Below are 19583 nucleotides of genomic sequence, written 5' to 3' on the forward strand. Positions count from 1 at the left end.
TAATCTGAAGGTTTTTTTATTGCAAAATAACAATACAAAACAGCATTTAGAAGTACTTCATCTTGAACACAGATTTAACTGCTCTGATCTGTTTAAGGCCTTTTTCTTATTTACAGTTTTGGGACTATTAATAAAGCAATACATTTCAATCACCATGATCAGTTCAGTTGAAGTGTAAGTAATACAGTCCATTCTTTGCTTTTCACTTCTGCAGCTGGATTTTTATTCTGGCTTTTTTAATTAAAAATAAATTATTTTTTAATAATAAAGGCTTTTTTTTAATTTTAGTTTTTATTTATTCTTAAATAAAATTTAAGAGATCATATACGAAAAGTACGGGTTAATACGTTACTTATCCAGCAACTGAAGACAATTAAACCTGCTAGTCTCCTAGTTTATCTTGATATATATATACAGATTCTGTAACAAAATTTTAACATACATTTAGTATGCCTGCTTTCTGAACGCTTTCATTGTATACGTAATATATAATTACATACATAACTTCATCCTGAGTTCTGAATATTAGTAAGAAATATTTCTTACTTCCTCCTCCCCGAAGCATGGATTTATTATCTTGTACTTTTCACCATTCTAATCCACGATCTTTCTATGATATATGTAATTTAACTTGTTAGTGATGCGTATCTATTCTGAGATGTTAGTCCCCCACATTTTCCTAACAATCTTTCTTTTTAAAATAATACATTCTCAACTGGTCCAAACACGTAACATAGAAATTACCTGAGAAACACCACACGGGTATTGAGGAAATCTAAGCTCAGTTACAATGCATTCAGTAACAGATTCGGCTACTGAATGAGCAGAGTAACAGCTTACACAATCTTAAAGTTAGCATTGCCACAGCTTACAGCTAGTTCCTCTAACCATGTTTATCAGTGATTACCTCTAATATTTAATCATCATTCCCAAGTACTATACGAACATTTCAAATTGCATTCATCCATTTTCAGATCATCTTACTAATCCTACAGAACTGCATCTTTATAGTTTAGTTCTGTATACAAAAGTGTTTATATTATTGAAAATACACAAATTCAATCACATATAAAGATCAGCCAAGGCATGACTGATGAAAGGAATCCTAAGGAATAATGCATTGTTGATAGTTAACTCAGTATCTGAGGCTTACAGAGCTAATACTTGCTACAAATCCACTTGCGTTGCATGAACTATCGTTATGGGCTTTAAGTGTGGACATCTGCTCAGTTGGTTGGCTTGCCAAGCACCATTCCTGGGGTTTTAAATCCATATCAGACAGAACCCAGGCCTTCTACATTATCATGCCATGAGACTTGCTGATCTGAAACAAAAATAAAGTACACGTTTAACTTGCGGTGTCATTTCTCTGTTTGCATGTGACATCACTGTATATTCGAACCTACCACTACCACAACGTGTCTGCTTACACTGATGTTTTGCCTCACCTTTTTTTTTTTTTTTTTACTCTACCAGCAGATAGCAGTGGGTTCACCTATTATTCAAGAGAACCCAACAATGCGCTTAAAGCTATACCTCATTATGACGCAGAGTAACAGGCAAATATACATAAAGACATAGGAACATATGTATATGTATCACATAATCCTAGAATGGCTTGGGCTGGAAGGGACCTTAAAGATCATCTAGTTCTAACCCTCGTGTTGACACGGATGCCACCCACCAGAGCAGGCTGCCCAAAGCCCCATCCAGCCAGGCCTCGAACACCTCCAGGGATGGGGCATCCACAGCTTCTCTGGGTAACCTGTGCCAGTGCCTCACCACCCTCTGAGTGAAGAATTTCCTCCTAACATCTAATCTAAATTTCTCCTCTTTTAGTTTAAAACGAATCCCCCTTGTCCCATCACTACCTTGCCCATGTAAAAGTCTCTCTCCATCTTTTTTTATAAGCCCCATTTAAGTACTAAAAGGCCTCAGTGAGGTCTCCCTGGAGCCTTCTCTTTTCCAGGCTGAACATCCCCAGCTCTCTCAGCTCTCTCAGCCTTTCTTCATAGGAGAGGTGCTCCAGCCCTCTGATCAACTTCATGGCCCTCCTCTGGACCCGCTCTAACAGCCCCACATCCTTCTTGTGCTGGGGGCCCCAGCCCTGGATGCAGCACTCCAGGTGGGGCCTCACAAGGGCAGAGCAGAGGGGCACAATCACCTCCCTCCACCTGCTGGCCACTTTTGATGCATCCCAGGATTTGGCTGGCTTTCTGGGCTGCAAGTGCACACTACTGCCTCATGTTGAGCTTTTCGCCCACAAAAACCCCTAAGTCCTTCTCTGCAGGGCTGCTCTTCCTCCAGTCTGTACTCATGTCCAGGATTGCCCCGACCCAGATGCAGCACCTTGCATTATGAAAATATAGTCAGATATAGATCTGTACAATCCTTGCAGTGTTTCCATACAAAGTAATAAGCTTCTTGTTAACTTGGAATTCTATAAGCATATCCAATTTCCAATAAAATCACTTACTTCCTTCCCTCAGCTTTTTTAACTCCTGTATTATATCACTATACACACAGGATAAAAGCTCTTCTTGGGGTTTAGTTCCATCCAAATAAACTAAGAAGAAAGAAAAAGTTTTCATGAGTTCTGTGCCAGTTATCTACAGTAGCAGTTGGTAACATTTTCAGTATTCCTATGAATGCAATCAGAAGAGATGAAAAAAATAGGAAGCAAGAGCCGTTCCTCCCTTTCTTTCTTTCCCAAATTGAATATGAATGTTAAAAAATAACATAATGGAAAAGTATCATAGTTAGGAATTAGTTTACAAATATTTATGGTAAAAAAATCTCCAAAAGAGTAGCAGTAATAACATTAGGACAGTATAGCAATCGAATAATTCAGCAGAGAGGTTCCTATGCAAGGCAAGATCTCAGATTCTTCCTCAACGTCAGGGTTTGAGGAAGTCAAGAAAGAGCATTGTAGTTCTCCCCCTCACTGCACAGTAAACAGCAGTGCCCTAGTCTGCATGCTCATGAAAAGCCACCTGATGTTTCTTTCCTCTGCGACCCACTCCAGAAGCAGGCACTCCCAAGAGCTGTAGAAGTGTCAGTGTCACACAAACTCACAGTACCACCATACCAGCAAGCTAGGCTTTGACATTCCCCATGCAAAGCTAGTGACTGTGGTATGTACAAAAGCATCTGTGAAGTAGCCTGCATCTTTTAATGGGACTTCAGCCAGGATTTTAATTTTGAAGAATTCAGCCAGGGCATCAGCTATTGTCTCAGAAGTTTCCTGTTTAGCCACAGACGTTTATGCACACATGAACATGCAAACTAGCTTGTTAAATGGACTTAACTGATGATCAAAAAATTTCTACTTTTTAACCTCATAATTTTCATTATTTAAAAATAATTAAAAATAATAAAACAAAACTGTAAAGACTTAAAATATAAACCAACAGAAAGGGCAAAACCTACTGTGTGCAAGTGCCACACTAACATTTGAAGAAAATGTTGTCTCTTATAAAAAACACACAAGCAAACAAAAAAAAACAAACAAACAAAACAGACAAGCGCCACACTTTATAATTTTATAAGTTTAAAATTAAGGATACCATACCAATGTTACTTGCGTGTTCTTCCAATTCATTTTTGTATTTCAGATACATAGGCCACACGTGTCCATCAAAGTACCCCGGTGTATCTGCTGGCTGATAGACTCTGGTGCTACACAGAAATATATTTGCATTCCCATGCAAGTTTTGCATTTCCCACACAACACCCAATGTTAGCTGGTTTAATAAGAGCATGTATCCAAAATACATATAGGCAAGGAGGTTGCATAACTGCTGGAGCAAAGGAGGGTTTTTTGTTGTAATAATATAATCTGTGATAAGAACTCTTGCTAACTTACTTATTTCTGCCAATCAAATTATACTATCTAAACAGAAAAGGAGTTTTAATTGAAGAAGACATTATATATAAATTAAGCTGCATTGAAAATGTTACCAAAATAAATTACTTTTTTTTTTCCCTTTTTTTTGGGTATATAGACTTTCAAGTTTTAAATGGCTAAAAAATCGGACACTAACTCCTTTAAAGGCAAGTTTAGTCAAGAACCTAAAGTGGAGTCAACTAAAGTCAGCTGAACGCAGGATTGCTTTACTCAGACAGCAGTTTCAGACTTCATGCACATGTATTGCTCCAAGCACACAATAGCACTGCAAATCTGGAGCCAAGTCAGACACTGGCTCAATAACCTAAATCAAATACACAGTGTAACTAATACATCATATACTTTTAAATGAATTATACAATAAAACCATGCATAAATATTGTTACTTTAACATTAATCATGTAGCTATTTTCACCCAAGGATAAGACTACTTTATTATTTTTTTTTTCTCATTTTAAGAGAAATTTTAACTCCAATATGCAGTCAGTAATCTAAATAATTTATCTGGATGCCAAATTCCGTTTCGGAATTTGTAAGACACTTAACATTTTAATATCTCAGTGATCTCAGTGCTTTAAAATACAAACAAACAAACAAAAAAAGACCACATTTGTTAATATTTGATAAATACCCACAGCATCTTGCCTGGGAATCACAGAAAACAGCTAACATGTTCTCTGTGATCTGCAAACTGTTAAGCTTACATCTGGCAAGCACAAGCTGGTAAAAACAAACCACTCCAGGTTATAGGATACAATGACCCTCTGTGAGCAATAATTGAATAATCTTACCTCCTTCTCCTTTTGCACTCTTCATAAGGAAGCGTCAAAAAATATCTTCTATTCCAGAGTTCATTAAGTGGCCTAAGAAAAAAATATATTTAGTTCCCCCTTCCTTTTTAGGGCAGTTCTTAACATACCAGTTTACATACTACTGCTTACTCATAATTATACAGCAGAAAGCCTTCAACAATCAAAATATAAACATCTTCTGTATTTTTAACACTGTCACGTGTATTCTGTGGTTCTTCAGTCACAACAGCTGAGCATGTACGGCTGTTCATCCAATTGTGAATACTTTTCACCATTTCATCCATATAGAGAGCATCAAGTACTAGATGAAAAGAAAAAGTTAGGCACCTCTTAAAAACAAAGAATTAAAAAATTTAAAGAACCCTCAAGTGCCCATAAACCTAAATCAGTAAAAAACAAATAATCTACATATAAGTCTAAATGAGAGGGAACAGTATTACCCCTCCATAGTCTCTCTCACACATGTAGGCAGTTCTGTGTTGGCAACAGATGATACCCTAAAACAGAAGCTTTTCCTAGGATTGGAGTATATCTGGTTGGTGTGGTCCCTCTGAATCCCGTGACACCAAAAAGTGTGTGAATTCCCTCACAGCCTTTTTCTCCATGGAAGAAATTCCAGGGACTGCTCTCTTATTCTAGAGAACTTGTAAAAAAAACGAATACCTCCACCTTTCAGTCAACTGTCACTGAAATAGGCCAAGGGAGGGGGCTCAAATATTTTTTTGGTTTGGGTTTTCATTGGGTTTCACGTATTTGGATGGTTGGGAGGGATGGATTGGTTTGAAAGGAGGATGGCATACAAAGCAAAACAGCACAGTGTAGCACCTGTTTTTGTGTAGAGATGAAAGAACATATCAGGTAAGTACTGAACAGAAGGCAGACTTTGCATAAGGTAAGAGCAAATACATTTTAAAGGAATATTTAAGCGCAGCATTAAGCCCAGAATGAACCAGAATGTCCAACTTATCCCTCCGGTTTCAGATTCCAGTTTCATTTAGCCTAGAAGATGGGTCAGAGACTGCATTAACTATGAAAGTCAGTTTTCAGACATAAATTAAGTTTCTGGCCAATGTTTAGAACAATATATTTTGTGATCATAGAGTATCAAAATAGAGTAGCTAATAATCAACTGTTCATAACTAGATATGACCTGAACCAAATTACTGGCATAAAGTAGATCTGGATCTAGAAGTTCACACCGCTGAATTGGCACACTGAGCCAGCATTACCTATGAAGTTGGAAACATTTGGTCTCAATGTAAGATCTGACATGAGATCAGACCCAAGCTTAACTTCTTTAGAATATAACAATGCAAGAGACTCAATGGTGAAGATATCCAATGAGATCACAGTGAAAAAAATCCATCATTACATAGAAAGTGATGAGGCTTAGCTTATGCCAGTGCTGTAAGTAAAGAGACTTTCAACTGAACAGAAGCATTTGCTACTGCACCAGGTGGTGCAACTTGAGAAAAAATTAAAAAGAGGAAAGGGTAAGACAAGCACTAGCTTCAGCAATTTGCTAATTCATCTAGTTTTCTATTCTTATCTCAGTGAGCTGAGAGAAACTGAGGTAAGGATCACTCTGAAAGAATCATTTATTTACAGCCTTTCTCTGAAGGGATGGGTTCAGAGGATGGAGGGGAACAAAGTGTTGAAGCTCAGCACAATGGAGTTGCAGTAAAATGTTCAGAAACAATGCTTCAAAGTTACTGACCATCATACAGCTTAAATCCACGCTCATCTGTTTCTACTTCAGACTCTGGCTGAAAAGAAGAAAAATCAGTATTTTCAATGGTGCTTTGTATCCTAATTGATAAAATTTGTGTTCAAAATTAAAATGCCATATACAACGATTTTGATGTCATACAAACACTGTATTTGATCTAGAACAACAGATTCTCCAAAACATAGCTCTTAAGTTCAATAGAACTTTACCCTTCAGAAATCAGAACATGTTCAACCTCTTTAACAACTCTGATATTAATACAAAATGTTTATTTTTTTCTTTTTTGATTTGGGAAATAATTAACTACATATTACCACATGGATGTAGGGTAAACACAACAATGTTATAAACTCCATTAGCATAAAGTATCTGCAAAAAACGCATCCAAGGTACACCCATTCCTTACTTTGAAAGAGTATCAAAAATACAGTCAATTTCTTTTTCCCAAGTATACTCAGTGGTTTTGGCCACTGAAAGTTCAGTTACCCCAGTTCTGGTTTTATTTCTCTTTCTTGCAGTTATTATTTTAAGCAGTGTCAATTTTAACAGTCCATCAATAGCTGAACTGGGAATAGTACAAATGATGTTAAAATCTACTCAAGCCCACTTTTATCTAATAGGTCTTTTCATCCATACTGTTACCTTAAAGAAGTCATCCTGAGAGATTATATCACAGTTGGGAAGCATCTCCTTAAGCTTTTCTGCCAGTGTTGTTTTTCCTCCATTTGTTACTCTGATTTAGAAAACACAGTAGAAACTGCATCAAGATATAATCTGTCTTTTAAACACATACACACCTATACACACATACATATATAAATAGAGTAAACCACAACGACACTGCCCCCGCTCCCATAAAGTTTATTCACATTAAATATTCCCTTGAAATTTTCTATGAGGTTCTAACAGCTTCCAGACAGTAAATCCAGCTACCATCCAGACAGTAAATCCAGCAAAGATAACAAAGAAATTAGAGAGAGGTGATACCTGAGATCTCCAACAGAGACGGGAAAAATTTCTTAAGAGTTATACACAATAAAAAATACAATAATATGATATATTTGCAATCTATTTTCACAAGTTATCTATTCAGAAATAGAAATTATACCGCAATTCATTCTGCAAGGAAGACTAGTCTTGAGCTGTACAGGAAATTTAATTCGCTAATACTTACCCTCCGAGGCCAACAACCAGTATTTTCATAGCTTTTCTCATCAATTCTTCCTTTCCACTGTCAAAAATAGCAACCCAGTTAAAACTCTTAATTTATAGGTATCATAGACTTCAGTGCATTTTACCTTTGGCAGTATTTTAATAATTTGAGGTGAACTTTAAGAGACTAATTTCTACCAATATTGATTACCACAGAAGTACCTTGAAGAAAAGCACAATCACTAGCTCAAACATTAACTCTATCCAAAGGACCACATAAATGGATGCTGCGGTGGCAAAACAAACAAACAAAAAACTTAGAAAAGAACCTGGTGGCATGTGCTGAGGAAAGAAAGATGTTTCAAAAATTCTTTACGGATCATAACAGAATATGTCCAAAGACTCTTACAAATCTTGGTCTTGGCAGTGTAAGAACTCACCACTCCCTCGTCATAGTTAACAGCACTGATCACATAAGTTTTCCTCATCTGCTCCACCACAGAACAATCTGGATTCAAGATCAAAGACTGAAACTACAAAACAGGCCGCATTTGTCCACCTACGCCCCTATTGCTGCCAAGAAACCTATCCTACGGCTCTGGCTGTCAGCTGTTAGCTGCCAAAAGACACAATTCTATCTTCCCCTAACTTTTTCAAAAACCTTTCTTCTGGAACAGGTGTTTGCAGAGCCCAAGGTGCACTGCAGTGGAAAACTACTCCATCTGAAAAACAGTTCTGCAAAAGGGGAGGGAAAGGATGAATGTTAGTTTTCAGCTGAATGAACTCCTTCTAGTTTACCATCCAATTAGCTGCAAAGCTATCGTGTTGCAGAAGGACAGGTAGCAAGGGCTGACTGAACACCTTCCTGTGTCAGAGCTGCCAAAAGACACAATCCTGTCTTTCCCTAACTCTTAACCCAGAACTTTCTTCCAGAACAGGTGTTTCTCTTGGAAGTAGCACTAGTCTACAGACTTTGTCAAGCATTTGTCAAACACTATTTTCCAAGAGCACACACAAATCATTAAGTGCTTAACCACACGCAATCACCCCATTTTTCACCTGCTCTGTCCTCTCAGTCACTCTTAAAATCGGATAGGACAGAGCAGGTAACACCATCCCTGACAAACAAGTTATCTGTGCTATACTAGACAAAAGACCATTACAGGGCATCAAAATGAAAGTAAAACCACACAATACTTCTGTTAAAGTAAGATTTAGACATACACAGAATCTGAGAGTTTAGCCTTTTGCATTTGTTTCACAGATCTGCACTGTGATCTTTGCATGGCTGCTTTGTGTGTTCTCTCTGTTAGAAAAAAAATGAGGATGTACTGACTAGTGCAAGAGTCATCACCAGTATGACAGACACAGTTTTGCAATCACGCTGCATACTGGGTAAGCTTTTCAAGTCAGCGTGCAAAGGTTTTCTAAGAATCTAGTAATTCTCAAGGTCAATGATATGTTTATGGTATTGACTATCTATTTAGAGAGTGTAAGCAGATTATCCGTTCTCAGGATATGATAAAATTTGATCCATGAAAACCCAATGCTACTAAAGAAAATCAGTAAGATTTGTGCTGTTGAGAATTAGCCTTTGACCCACAAACTAACATCTGGACACAGGTGCCGAGCTTTGGACCCAAATTTACGTCACTGTCTACACAAAAGTTAATCCCACCTCATGAGAAAGGAACACCATGATGACAAAAAAATGGTCAGCTCTTCCTCCCCCAGAATAACGTGTAGCCCAAATTACGAAGGCACGTTCGTCTCCAGTGTTGCAACGCGGAACTCCTACGCTAGCCCACCCACCTCGCCTCAGCACCTTTAAGCAGAGCGCAGATTCACTCCAGCTCCCCCAAGCCGTTGCCCTCGCCCTGTTTTTAACGGCACGCGGTGACGGCGCTCCGGCACCAGCGGCCACACCGCGCTTCCCCTCGGCCACCACAGACCGGGCACCGAACCCGCACGCCCGTTTCGCGGAGCTGCCGAAGGGCTCACGCAGCTCACCACACGCCGGCGCCCGGGCGTAGCACCACACGTTAACCGCCGCCTACGGACACCGGCAGAGCGGCCAGCGCGAACCGCCCCGCCCGCGGGGCTTCCGCACGGCAGCAACCGGCCCGCGGGGCACTGAGCCCCCATCACGCGCCGGGGACGGGGCACCCCGCACCTCACGCCTGCCGCCGGCACTCGCCCGCGCTCCGACCACCGCCAACCGCCACCGGGGCGAGGGGGGGGGAGAGCGAGGACGGGCGGGGCCTCGGCGCGCAGGGGTTGGCTGCGCACGGCACCACGCGGCCGCCGCTAGGGGGCGCTGCGCACGGCACCGTCGCTGCACACGCCCATCCCTACCTCTGCGCCTCCCTCCCTCCTTCCTCCTTCTGTTCCCCGTTCTCCCCTTCCTCGTCCCCGCCGCCGCCGGGAGCCCGGACAGGGCTCGCCCCGCCGGCCGCAGCCATGTCCAAGCCGCCGCCGCCGAAACCGGCCAAGCCAGGTAAGCAGCGAGGGTCCCGGCGGCCCGCCCGCCGCCCCGCAGAGCAGCCGGGTGCCGGCTGACAGAGCCCCGCCGAGGGGGCGCGGGGCCGTGCCGCCCGCCCGCTGCCTTCCTCTTCCTCGGCTGGGCGCCGCGGGGGTGGCGGCGTGGCCGCGCCGGGGAAGCTTCGAGAAGGCCCCGTCAGGCCCCCGCTGGCCGGGAAGCCGTGGCGGAGGCGGTGCGGGGCTCGCCCCGCGGCCGAGGCAGGGGAGCAGCCTTCCGGGGAGCCTCCGGCGCCCTGCCGCCCGCCCTTACACCCTGCCAGCGCGCTGAGGCGGAGTTCTTGTCCCGAGCCCCTTTCAGGCGCCTTTCGTGAAGAGTTGGTTTCCACAACCTCACAAAAAATACATATTTTTTTTTTCCTAAAAACGTGTTGAAAAAGTTATTAGAAGTGGCGTAGTTTTAAACCTCAGGGTAAAGATATCTTCCTGTAGGTCAACGTACATTCGTCTGCCAAAATTCAAGTCATTAGGTTTACCTTTCTTTTTCTTCTTAATACATCTTAGTGCTTTCCAAAAATACCTCAGTGCTCAACCTGACCAAATATTTTAACAACTTGTAAGTTTTGAATTTGTTTAAAGGAAGTGCAAAACTGGTTTAGAACTCTTAATCCATTGTTACGTACCTACCTGCAGAAGCAAAATCTGTTAAAGCTCTCTGAATGTGGAGTTCCACCCTCGGAAGAATTTCCTCTGCCCTTTAATCTGCTAAGCATCTTTCAAAACTGAACTTACCCATAGGGAAAATAAGGCAGTAATAGAAGTATGGCCCTTGTGGTCTGCCATTGAAAACCTGTATGAGGAAATCTGTGGGCTTCTGAAAGGGTGTGGTGTTATTTTAACAGCCAGATATGTACAAAGAAAAAAATCGTCTAGAGTGGGTAACTCAGTTTGTCAATTTGCAGAAAGATGGGTTAAAGTTAAGATTCTTAAGGAATTTAAGGAAATAAACTATTTAACCTCCCAGAGCTACAACACTAACTCTGGTGTTTTATGTCTAATGTTGGGCATTCTTCACGAGTTTGCTGGGATGCAGTTTTGTGGTAAGATTGATCTGATAAAATGCAGGCTGCCATCAAAAGGAGAGGTTCTCTGCACCTCCAACATCCCTTTTCCATTCTGTTTAGTGACAGGGCAAGCTGGATTGGTGCTCCAACACTACAGAACACTTTTTTGTTAGGTTATTCTTACATTATAATGAACTTGCTGATCTGGTTTACCACATGATTGCTTGACACAGCAAAAGGAAATGGGTAGAAATAAATGGCAGAAGAAGAAAGAGGAAGAGAATAAGACTTTCTTAGTAGTCGTTCTCAGCGTCGATTAATGAAAGTCTTTTTGAAAAACGTCTTCTTTTTGAAAAGAGAAAGTCTTACAGAAGCTATTGTGTTAATTTAATTCCAAGGCAGGAAGAGACTGTCTTCTAGTTTACTCCAAAATATTTTGTATATCTGGGTTTGCTCTGTGTATAATACCAGTTACATTTTTAATACTGTCATTGGATCTCTTGGGGTAAAAGGCATGAAAATGTAGCAACTTAAAGACATAAATATAGGGTCTGCATGTCCTGAAACAATTCCTGTAGCTTTTGCTACAAACTGATACATCTGTTCCCAACTTCTAGGCTGCAGATGGTGGAATGTCAGTGTATTTGATCAGGCTGTGTTAATTTTTCTTCATTATTATTAGGTATCCAGACTGTAACCTGGTCTGTAGCTTGTCTCAGAGGACAGCAAGCCTGCTTGCCTTGCCACTGAATGGCTACGATTCAAGACAGATAGAAAACAAGACTTCGGCTGCTGCGGTCCTCTAAGAAATGTTTAAAAAAAAAACAAAACAAAAAAAAACCACTGCAAACTAGACAGAGATGGAAGGAGATGCAGCCAGTGGTAGAGAAGTACATGTAGTGAAATACTCATTTCTAAAACAGTGAGAGTGTTCATCACAGGGCTGTTGGAGATTACAGCTGGAAGGCCAGACAGTGCTTTGAAAATGTGCAAAACAGGACGTGCTAAGGGAAGAATACTAATTACAGCATTAAATGTGTTTTTTTCTGTACATGAGAGATTTTTATCTGATAAAATACTCTTCGCTTCTAATAATCCTGCTGCATGAACAGTGCGTTGGATTTCTCTGTGAAGAGGGGCTTTGTCATCAATAGATTTTAGTCAGTTGTCTGATACATTTGTCAGCTCATGAGCTAGTATTTTGGTGACTGTGGTTAACCTTTGAGTAAGGGGCTGTGGTTGTTTTTAGTGGCTTTAGGAAGCTTCTAATTTTTATTGTTTTGCGACTTTTTCCTTTAAAACATCTAGCTTTCAAAGAAGCTATCTCCTCACTTTGCTTTTCTGCTGAGGCTTTTTGTACCATTCTTGTTTTCAGGCCTGTTTTTCTATTTAGACTTGCCACTGGAGATACAAAAGAGTGGAGTGGGAGCTGAGAATAGTTGAAGCTTTCTTCTAGGTCAGCACTACGCAAGGGTAGGGTTTCTCCTCCATCTTTCAAAAGCTCTATTGATGTCTCAAACTACATTATTCTTTTTAGAGTTCATTAACCTCTTAAACATTCTGTGTCTGATGTAACTTTTGTAAACAGAATTAACTTAATAAATCCTTTGAACCTGACAAGATGTATTGACTTCTGCTAGTTTTTTTCCTTAAACAGTGTTCTGTGATTACACTTTTTGGACTAGAGCCTTACACTTTGTGCAGCAACAGCTTTTCGGGACCTGAAAATGTTATATTAATATTTTAAAGAAACCTTTCTTACTTTCTTATTCTCCAGTTAAGGTAAGATTTGTTGATCCTGGCATAGAGTCCACGTAATACTTACATTTTACAGAGAAAGACAGGTCTTTGTCCCAAGGAAATTACAATTTAAAATGATTCCAATTGAGAGGAAGGGAGGCAGAAGGAAACATATGTAACAGAACGGCTCACTGCCTTTAAAGTAGGTCTGTTGCCTTTGCAGCCACTAGTAGCTTTCACAGTTAAAAATAGAATTCTGAATATAAATATTTAGTTTGAACCACAATCAAGTACTTTTCTTGTTACTGAGATGAAGTAGGAGCTGTGGCAGTTACAGGAGTCACAGGAGCAGAAAATATACCCTGAGTGGTACGCTAAGGTCTCGGCAGCCAGTTGGTTCAAACTGATCCCTTTTGTAGTCACAGAAAGGTTTCTGTCAGCTAGGGAGAGGTGGGCATGTGAGTGTGGGGAGCTGTGCCATAGCCTCGAGCTTGAAGGTGGGAGGCTGTGGGGCGAACATCAGCAGAACTATTAAACAGCACCAACATGAATGCTAAATCTTCATTTCTGACCCCAGACCCTCCATTTACGGCAAGCAGCTTGGTGGGGCTACAAACAGGCTTCCTGCAAGTGAAGGCATTCTCTGTATATGCAAAAATTAAACTGCTAAGAAGAGGAAGATTCAACCATCAAACTGCTGGTCAAAATTAATCTGTGAAATTGTATGCATCAAGCGCAAAGTGAATATGTCCACATACATCTTCACTGAGAATATTCTTAATTCTAATTTTCTGTAAACAAATGCTGTTTGTTCTTTCTGCTCCAATTATTGATGGGTGCAGTCAATGATTGTTGCTGGGCTACCCCAGTTTGTCATCTATGCTGGTACCAGTCTGCCCTTTGGATTCTTTTCTGTGTATCCCTAAACAGAGTCCCTGTCTTTTTTGCTGGTTTAATGCCCCCCCTTCCCCCTCCTCTCCTATTTGTGTGCCCTTGTTCACTTCTCCTTTCTAACAGAGCGCTATTTAAAAGTGGAAGATAGCTATCTAAATATTGGTACCTCTACTTTTTTTTCTGTCTTAAGGTGGTCCTTAAATGCTGTATTGTACTCCATTGTGCCTCTATGCAAAAATCTTTGAGCAAAATGCCAGGTTTCAAGCAGCAGTTCTGTAAAACATATTCCCACTCTTTAATCCTTCTTGACCGTCTGAGTGTAACAGTACCTTATTTTCCTGTTCCTGAAAAGTCAGGGGAAGAAAGTTTCCATCTGCCCTTAATGTCCTTCTAAGAAAACAGCATGTTTCCAAAGACACATGCATTGTCATAACACAAGCATTTCTTTCCTTGTTAAAGCAAAGTGCAAGCATATCACAAATGATCCTGATCTGTAGTTTTCCCATAATGCCAGCTCTTGACAAAAAGCATTGTGGCTTCCAATTGCTGCTGTTGCCAGGTTGTGTAATTCCTTTGTAGGGTCTTAAACCAACACTGAGAAAGCACACACTGGTTTTGACAGCGTGCAGTCTGTGAGGCAGAAGATATTTCTCATGCTTCAGAGAAAATCATCTGAATGTGTATCAAAATGCACAATTTGTGTTCTGGGAGGAGACTCTGAGACTTACATAGGCCCTTGAACCTGCCCTTTTTCCCCCCACCCCAGAGCTTATTCATACTTTCTCTTTTTGGTTAATTTGTTACAGGGGGGGATTGAAATCAGTTGATTTCAATCAAATTGCTACTAGACTCTCCCTGATTCTCAGCTATGTCTGTGCAGCCTTGGAGGATGGTCAAGGGGGAAGATGGTTGCCAGCTAATGGCTGGTGACAGTTAGCCAAGAATTAGCTTGAACTCTTACGGAAGTTGATGGACTTGAAGTTTTCTAATTTGTGTGTAGAAAGCTATAGTCCGTAGTGCAGAGGGTATTCCATTCCCTCTGTTACAGGCACTGACAGGGCATTGTGATACCCAGGGAGTCTTTATCTAAAGAAAGTTAATTACTCTGATTTTTATGGTAGTCTAGTGCTACTCACTCTAAATGTAGTCGATGAAAAGATGCTCCATTGTGACCAATATCTGATTTGTGAAAAGTTGTTTGGATCAGTCAGTGAAATTTGATTGTGTCTGTCTCTGGCAGGAGAACCGGGATGTAAAATTCTAGCAAAAGACCTGTATTGGTTCACTGGAGCCAAGCCTTGATTGGCTTATAATCATGATTATTTTAACTAAAATAAATGGCTCTCACATCCAGGAAGCTGTTGTATTGTGTGTTTTTTGTTATTGGTAGTTTTGTTTGTTTGTGTTTGCTGAAAAAGCAATACAAAATGACTAATGAAGTTGTTTTTCCTCCCCTTTGGTGCTAGAAGTTTGGCCTCACTCAGATGGCTAAATAAGTAATGCCATTCAAGAATCTTTTCTTTCTTTCACAGGTGAAAGCAAATAAGAGGAAAGCAGAAAATGCTTTAGGTGCAAGTTGAGTGGAATTTTAATGCTGGTGTCTATGACGGCATTCAGAAGCTGGGGTAAAAGAACAGAAGGGAAGTGGGGGGGGAGCATTACTGAGAGAAACTAAATCTGTTGCAACTAAATTTGTTGCAAGAACACTTAGCGCTTCTTTGAAAACAACCTTTTATTAATGATACTGCTATTAAAATCAAAATTGTTAGGAAACAAAGTTTCTGGTCTTTTGAAAAAAAATTTTTTTTAAACTTTGCATTGGAAAACCCGATAGAGGTCTTGTGTAGTTCAGTATATGTTAGAAGCTGCCTTTTTAAACTGTTGTTACTGTTTAGTACCACAGTTTCTTTACTTTCATGAGTGTTATTTCTTACTAAACTGTTAAGAGGAGTCTGAGTTGCATGTTTCCTTTCTTGATAAAAGCATTCTGTAGGAGAAATTATCAGAAAGAATTCAGAGGAATTTAGGTTGACTCACCTTGTCCTGCTGCTGGGTGAGGGTTTGGTAAATTGTGACATGGGTGTTTTGTATGCTGAGTTCACTTGACTGTGTAGTATGTGTAATAAATTATCCTTTTTTGTCAGATAGTTGTATTGCAGATGTTTAATAAAAATCCTGTGAAAAGGGAAAAGGCAGACTTGTGGCTGAAGTACGGAACTGAAAAGGACTGTTCGGATTTGTCCCTGCAGTTACTGTGGGACATATCTCTGCACTGTGCTTCTATTTTTTTTTATTTTTAGAAGTGATACTGCCTTTGTTAGTTTTGCTGATAACGAAGTTGTTAATGTTTGCCTGACACCTTGAAACCTCAAAAAAATAAAAAATTACACGTGTCTTTTGTATTTTGGTTATTTTGTTCTAGAAATACCTGTTTAGGAGGTGCAGCCAGTTGACCGGCAAATTCACATCAGTGCTAATAACTTATATCTCCATCCTACAGGAATCTTACAAAGTGGTTAGTGGTGAAAGGAGGGTAGTAAAGAGGAGCACAGCAGGTTGTAAAGAGGAGCACAGCAGGTCCTCTGGCATGTTCTAATTTTGTGCTTATTCCAGAGGACACCAGCCAGGGAAAGATGTAATTTTGTACACAAGCCTGGGGATGTGCATTGCTAGATAAAAGTACTTGTATTCAAGTGATTGTGGCTACTCGTGTGCCTAGTAAAAAACAGGTTATTGGTATTTCCAGAACAGGGGTACTAATTTAATATGCCCCTCGAGTCCCTATATTTTGTTATTTTAAATCTCCCAGACTGTGAAGTGCTAAAATCATATTGTTCTTTGCTCTTAAATGCAGCAATGTAAACAGGCTTAATGTCTGTTTATCAAGAAAAACTTAAAAGATAATTTGAGAATGCCAGCAATAAGTAGTGTTTAACTCTGTATGAAGTACTGTAAAACTAAAGTTTACCAGACTTACTGTTTTGTAGATGCAGATCTGTACTTCATCAGAGGGAAATGTTCTAGAAAGTGCTGTACTGTGAAGCCGTGAGTTAACATTTGGGGAAGTAACTCTGTATTTCTGTTGTATAGAATAAAACATACACAGAAAGCAAATTGCCTTTAGTTTAAAAAACTTTTCAACAGTGCTTTTATCAGCTTGAGTATTTCCATTGTTCTTCTCCAGTTTTAGAAAACTGTTAAACTGTGGGTACGTGTGTAGTACACTATTACTGGAAATGCATACTGTACAAAGATCTATATTTCTTGCTTTTCCCTGTCTTCTGCCAACTTATCATTTCTGCTTTATTATTTGTTATTCTTCCCTTTTGGTCTCCAGTTTCTCCTTTTACTTAAGTAGAACCTTGAAAAGTAGTGGGTGATGGTTAAAGTCATCAAAGTATATAGTGTGCAGTCCTTTTGTGCATTTTACTGTCATCTGTGGAAGAAAGCCTGGGATAAGGAACAGTAGTACTCTGTACCACCCACCCCTTTATGTCACCCATCCTGGTTTGTCATCTCGTTCTTTCTCCATATGTTTTTTTTTTTTAATTATTGACTACTAGCCACAGTTTGGACACTTCATTCTGAAACTCTTGTGTCTATGACACGTTATTGTTTGGTTGTTTTTTTTCATCATTTCAATACATGTAATGAACAGAGAAGAGGTTTCATTCTTTTTAGCTGCTGCCTCAGTACAGGTATTTAGTTTCTGGAGCGTGGCTCTGTAAAGTGTTGAACCCTTTATGTCTAAGTAATGGCTGCTGTGTGAGAGAGAATTCCAATGGTATTACTCAAAAAAAAAATAAAGATCTGGGAGAAGCATGGGATATAGCTACAGACTGGAAGAAAAATAGTATTTTCAGTGTCTGCATGCATTTGGTAATTAAGAAAGTTAACAGTTCAATTTTATGGATATATCATTACATATACTTAGCCACAAAAAAAGTTTGAGAGAGAGGACTAGAGAAATATTTCGCTTAGCAGTTACACATTGATAGATGTCCCTATATAAACATAGACTGTGCCATGGCTCTTGCCTGAGAGCATCTAGAGGCATTGCTAGTTGGTCGCAGGAAGTGATTGTCCCGCTCTTCTCTGCACTGGTGCGGCCTCATCTCGAGTACTGTGCGCAGTTCTGGGCACCACAGTGCAAAAAAGGACATGAAACTGCTGGAGAGTGTCTAGAGGAGGGCGACGAAGATGGTGAAGGGCCTAGAGGGGAAGACGGACAAGGAGCGGCTGAGGTCACTGGGCCTGTTCAGCCTGGAGAAGAGGAGGCTGAGGGGGGACCTCATCGCAGTCTACAGCTTCCTCTCGAGGGGGAGTGGAGAGGCAGGTGACCTATTCTCCGTTATCACCAGTGACAGGACCCGCGGGAACGGTGTTAAGCTGAGGCAGGGGAAGTTTAGGCTGGACATCAGGAAGAGGTTCTTCACCAAGAGGGTGGTTGCACACTGGAACAGGCTCCCCAGTGAAGTAGTCACTGCACCAAGCCTGTCTGAATTTAAGAAGAGATTGGACTGTGCACTTTTGGGCAGACCTGTGCGGTGCCAGGAGTTGGACTTGATGATCCTTATGGGTCCCTTCCAACTCGGGATATTCTGTGATTCTATTTGAAGATGTCTTTCAAGAGCTACTCCAGGACTTTGGGATATGGATCAAAATGGCAGACTGATCAATATGGCAGCTTATACAGTTGAGTACCATCCCTCTTTCTCAAGCCTGTCAGCATATATATATTTAGACTGAGCCCTTAAGTTAACTCTGTAAAATGCTTAAACTCTAAAACTCCTGTCAGTAGGCTATTAGATGCTGGGGTAAGAAAGAGTACCTCTAACAAGAAAGTATCTCAAGACATTTTTTGCCTCTTCTTCTTTAGAGAAGGATAAGGGCTTATTCTTAAGAGATAGGGAAACTTACTCTTTTGTTGCTCAATTCTCTCCACATAATTTACGCCTTAACATACTATGCAAGAGTCTGTGTAACCACACTTTGTTGTACAGTGTGAATCTTGGGCAGTACATTCATCAGTGACAGAACACATAAAATAGCCTTTTCTAAGTAGTACATTGTCTAAATAAACCAAAGAACTGCTTTGATTATAAGTTAGTCTGTACAACATGTGAAACTGCAGTACAGTGTGGCTTACTTACATAATTGTGATATTTAAAAGTAAACAAAACAGTTTGTATATTTCTCCATCAAGTTCAGTAGATTTCAGCAGTCCAGTTAATAAAGTTATGGAATGTACATGTTTCTTCTCCTGAACCCATCTTATACCTTCTGCTTTGTGTGCTCAGAATGCACCTAGATTGAATATTTTTAAATGTTTATAGGGATGCTTCTTTTGCAGTTAATGCAGTTAAATTTCTGCCTCTCTGTACTAAAGTTACGTTTTCCGGGCCTGGATGCTGCTAAGAGTCTCTTAAAACTGCCCTATTAAAATAAACATTGCTTACTCAGTGGAATTGTAAACACTATAGGTTATTTTAAGCATGTAAGCAGAATGCCTTATAAGTTGTACATTACATAAATAGGGCTCGCTGACTAGGTATCATTTTTCTTCAAGTCCTGCAATGATTTCTGTGCCATTGTGTTATTTTTCTGATTAATAATGACTGCAAGTATGGGAGCATAGGACAGACATCAGTCATTGCTTTGTTTCTTTATTCCTTCCTTAATTCTGTAGAATTTGACATTATTAAAAAAATACAAATATATGAGTGCATGGGTGAGTAAATGACTGGAACTACACTTTATCTCAGAAATCAGTGGCAATACTTAAGCTGTATTACATGGTTAGCCAT

General features: G+C 40.2%; 2 protein-coding genes across 6 annotated transcripts in view; one reads left to right on the top strand and one right to left on the bottom strand.

Moving 5' to 3' along the window:
• On the bottom strand, window positions 1-10088 carry NMRK1 (nicotinamide riboside kinase 1). 5 transcript variants are annotated; one of them, XM_066988853.1, is made up of 9 exons: window positions 9956-10088; window positions 7623-7679; window positions 7091-7181; window positions 6437-6485; window positions 4849-5020; window positions 4699-4770; window positions 3572-3678; window positions 2477-2566; window positions 1-1324 (listed from the first exon to the last, which is right to left on the bottom strand). In XM_066988853.1, the coding sequence occupies exons 1-9, from the start codon at window positions 10060-10062 to the stop codon at window positions 1275-1277; spliced, it is 795 nt and encodes a 264-aa protein (XP_066844954.1). In that variant the 5' UTR covers window positions 10063-10088; the 3' UTR covers window positions 1-1274. The 5 variants fall into 5 exon arrangements, with proteins under 5 accessions (XP_066844954.1, XP_047929451.1, XP_013049500.1 ...); XM_048073494.1 differs by lacking the exon at window positions 9956-10088 and adding an exon at window positions 9774-9881; XM_013194046.3 differs by lacking the exon at window positions 9956-10088 and adding an exon at window positions 9611-9840.
• Window positions 9949-19583, top strand: part of OSTF1 (osteoclast stimulating factor 1) — a 19485-nt gene continuing 9850 nt past the window's right edge. The window contains exon 1 of the mRNA XM_048073497.2: window positions 9949-10097. Coding sequence (XP_047929454.1) covers window positions 10061-10097 — 37 coding nt within the window. The 5' untranslated portion in view covers window positions 9949-10060. The remainder of the gene's footprint in view (window positions 10098-19583) is intronic.

This window comes from Anser cygnoides, chromosome Z (assembly GCF_040182565.1).
Source record: "Anser cygnoides isolate HZ-2024a breed goose chromosome Z, Taihu_goose_T2T_genome, whole genome shotgun sequence".
Lineage (NCBI taxonomy): Eukaryota > Metazoa > Chordata > Aves > Anseriformes > Anatidae > Anser > Anser cygnoides.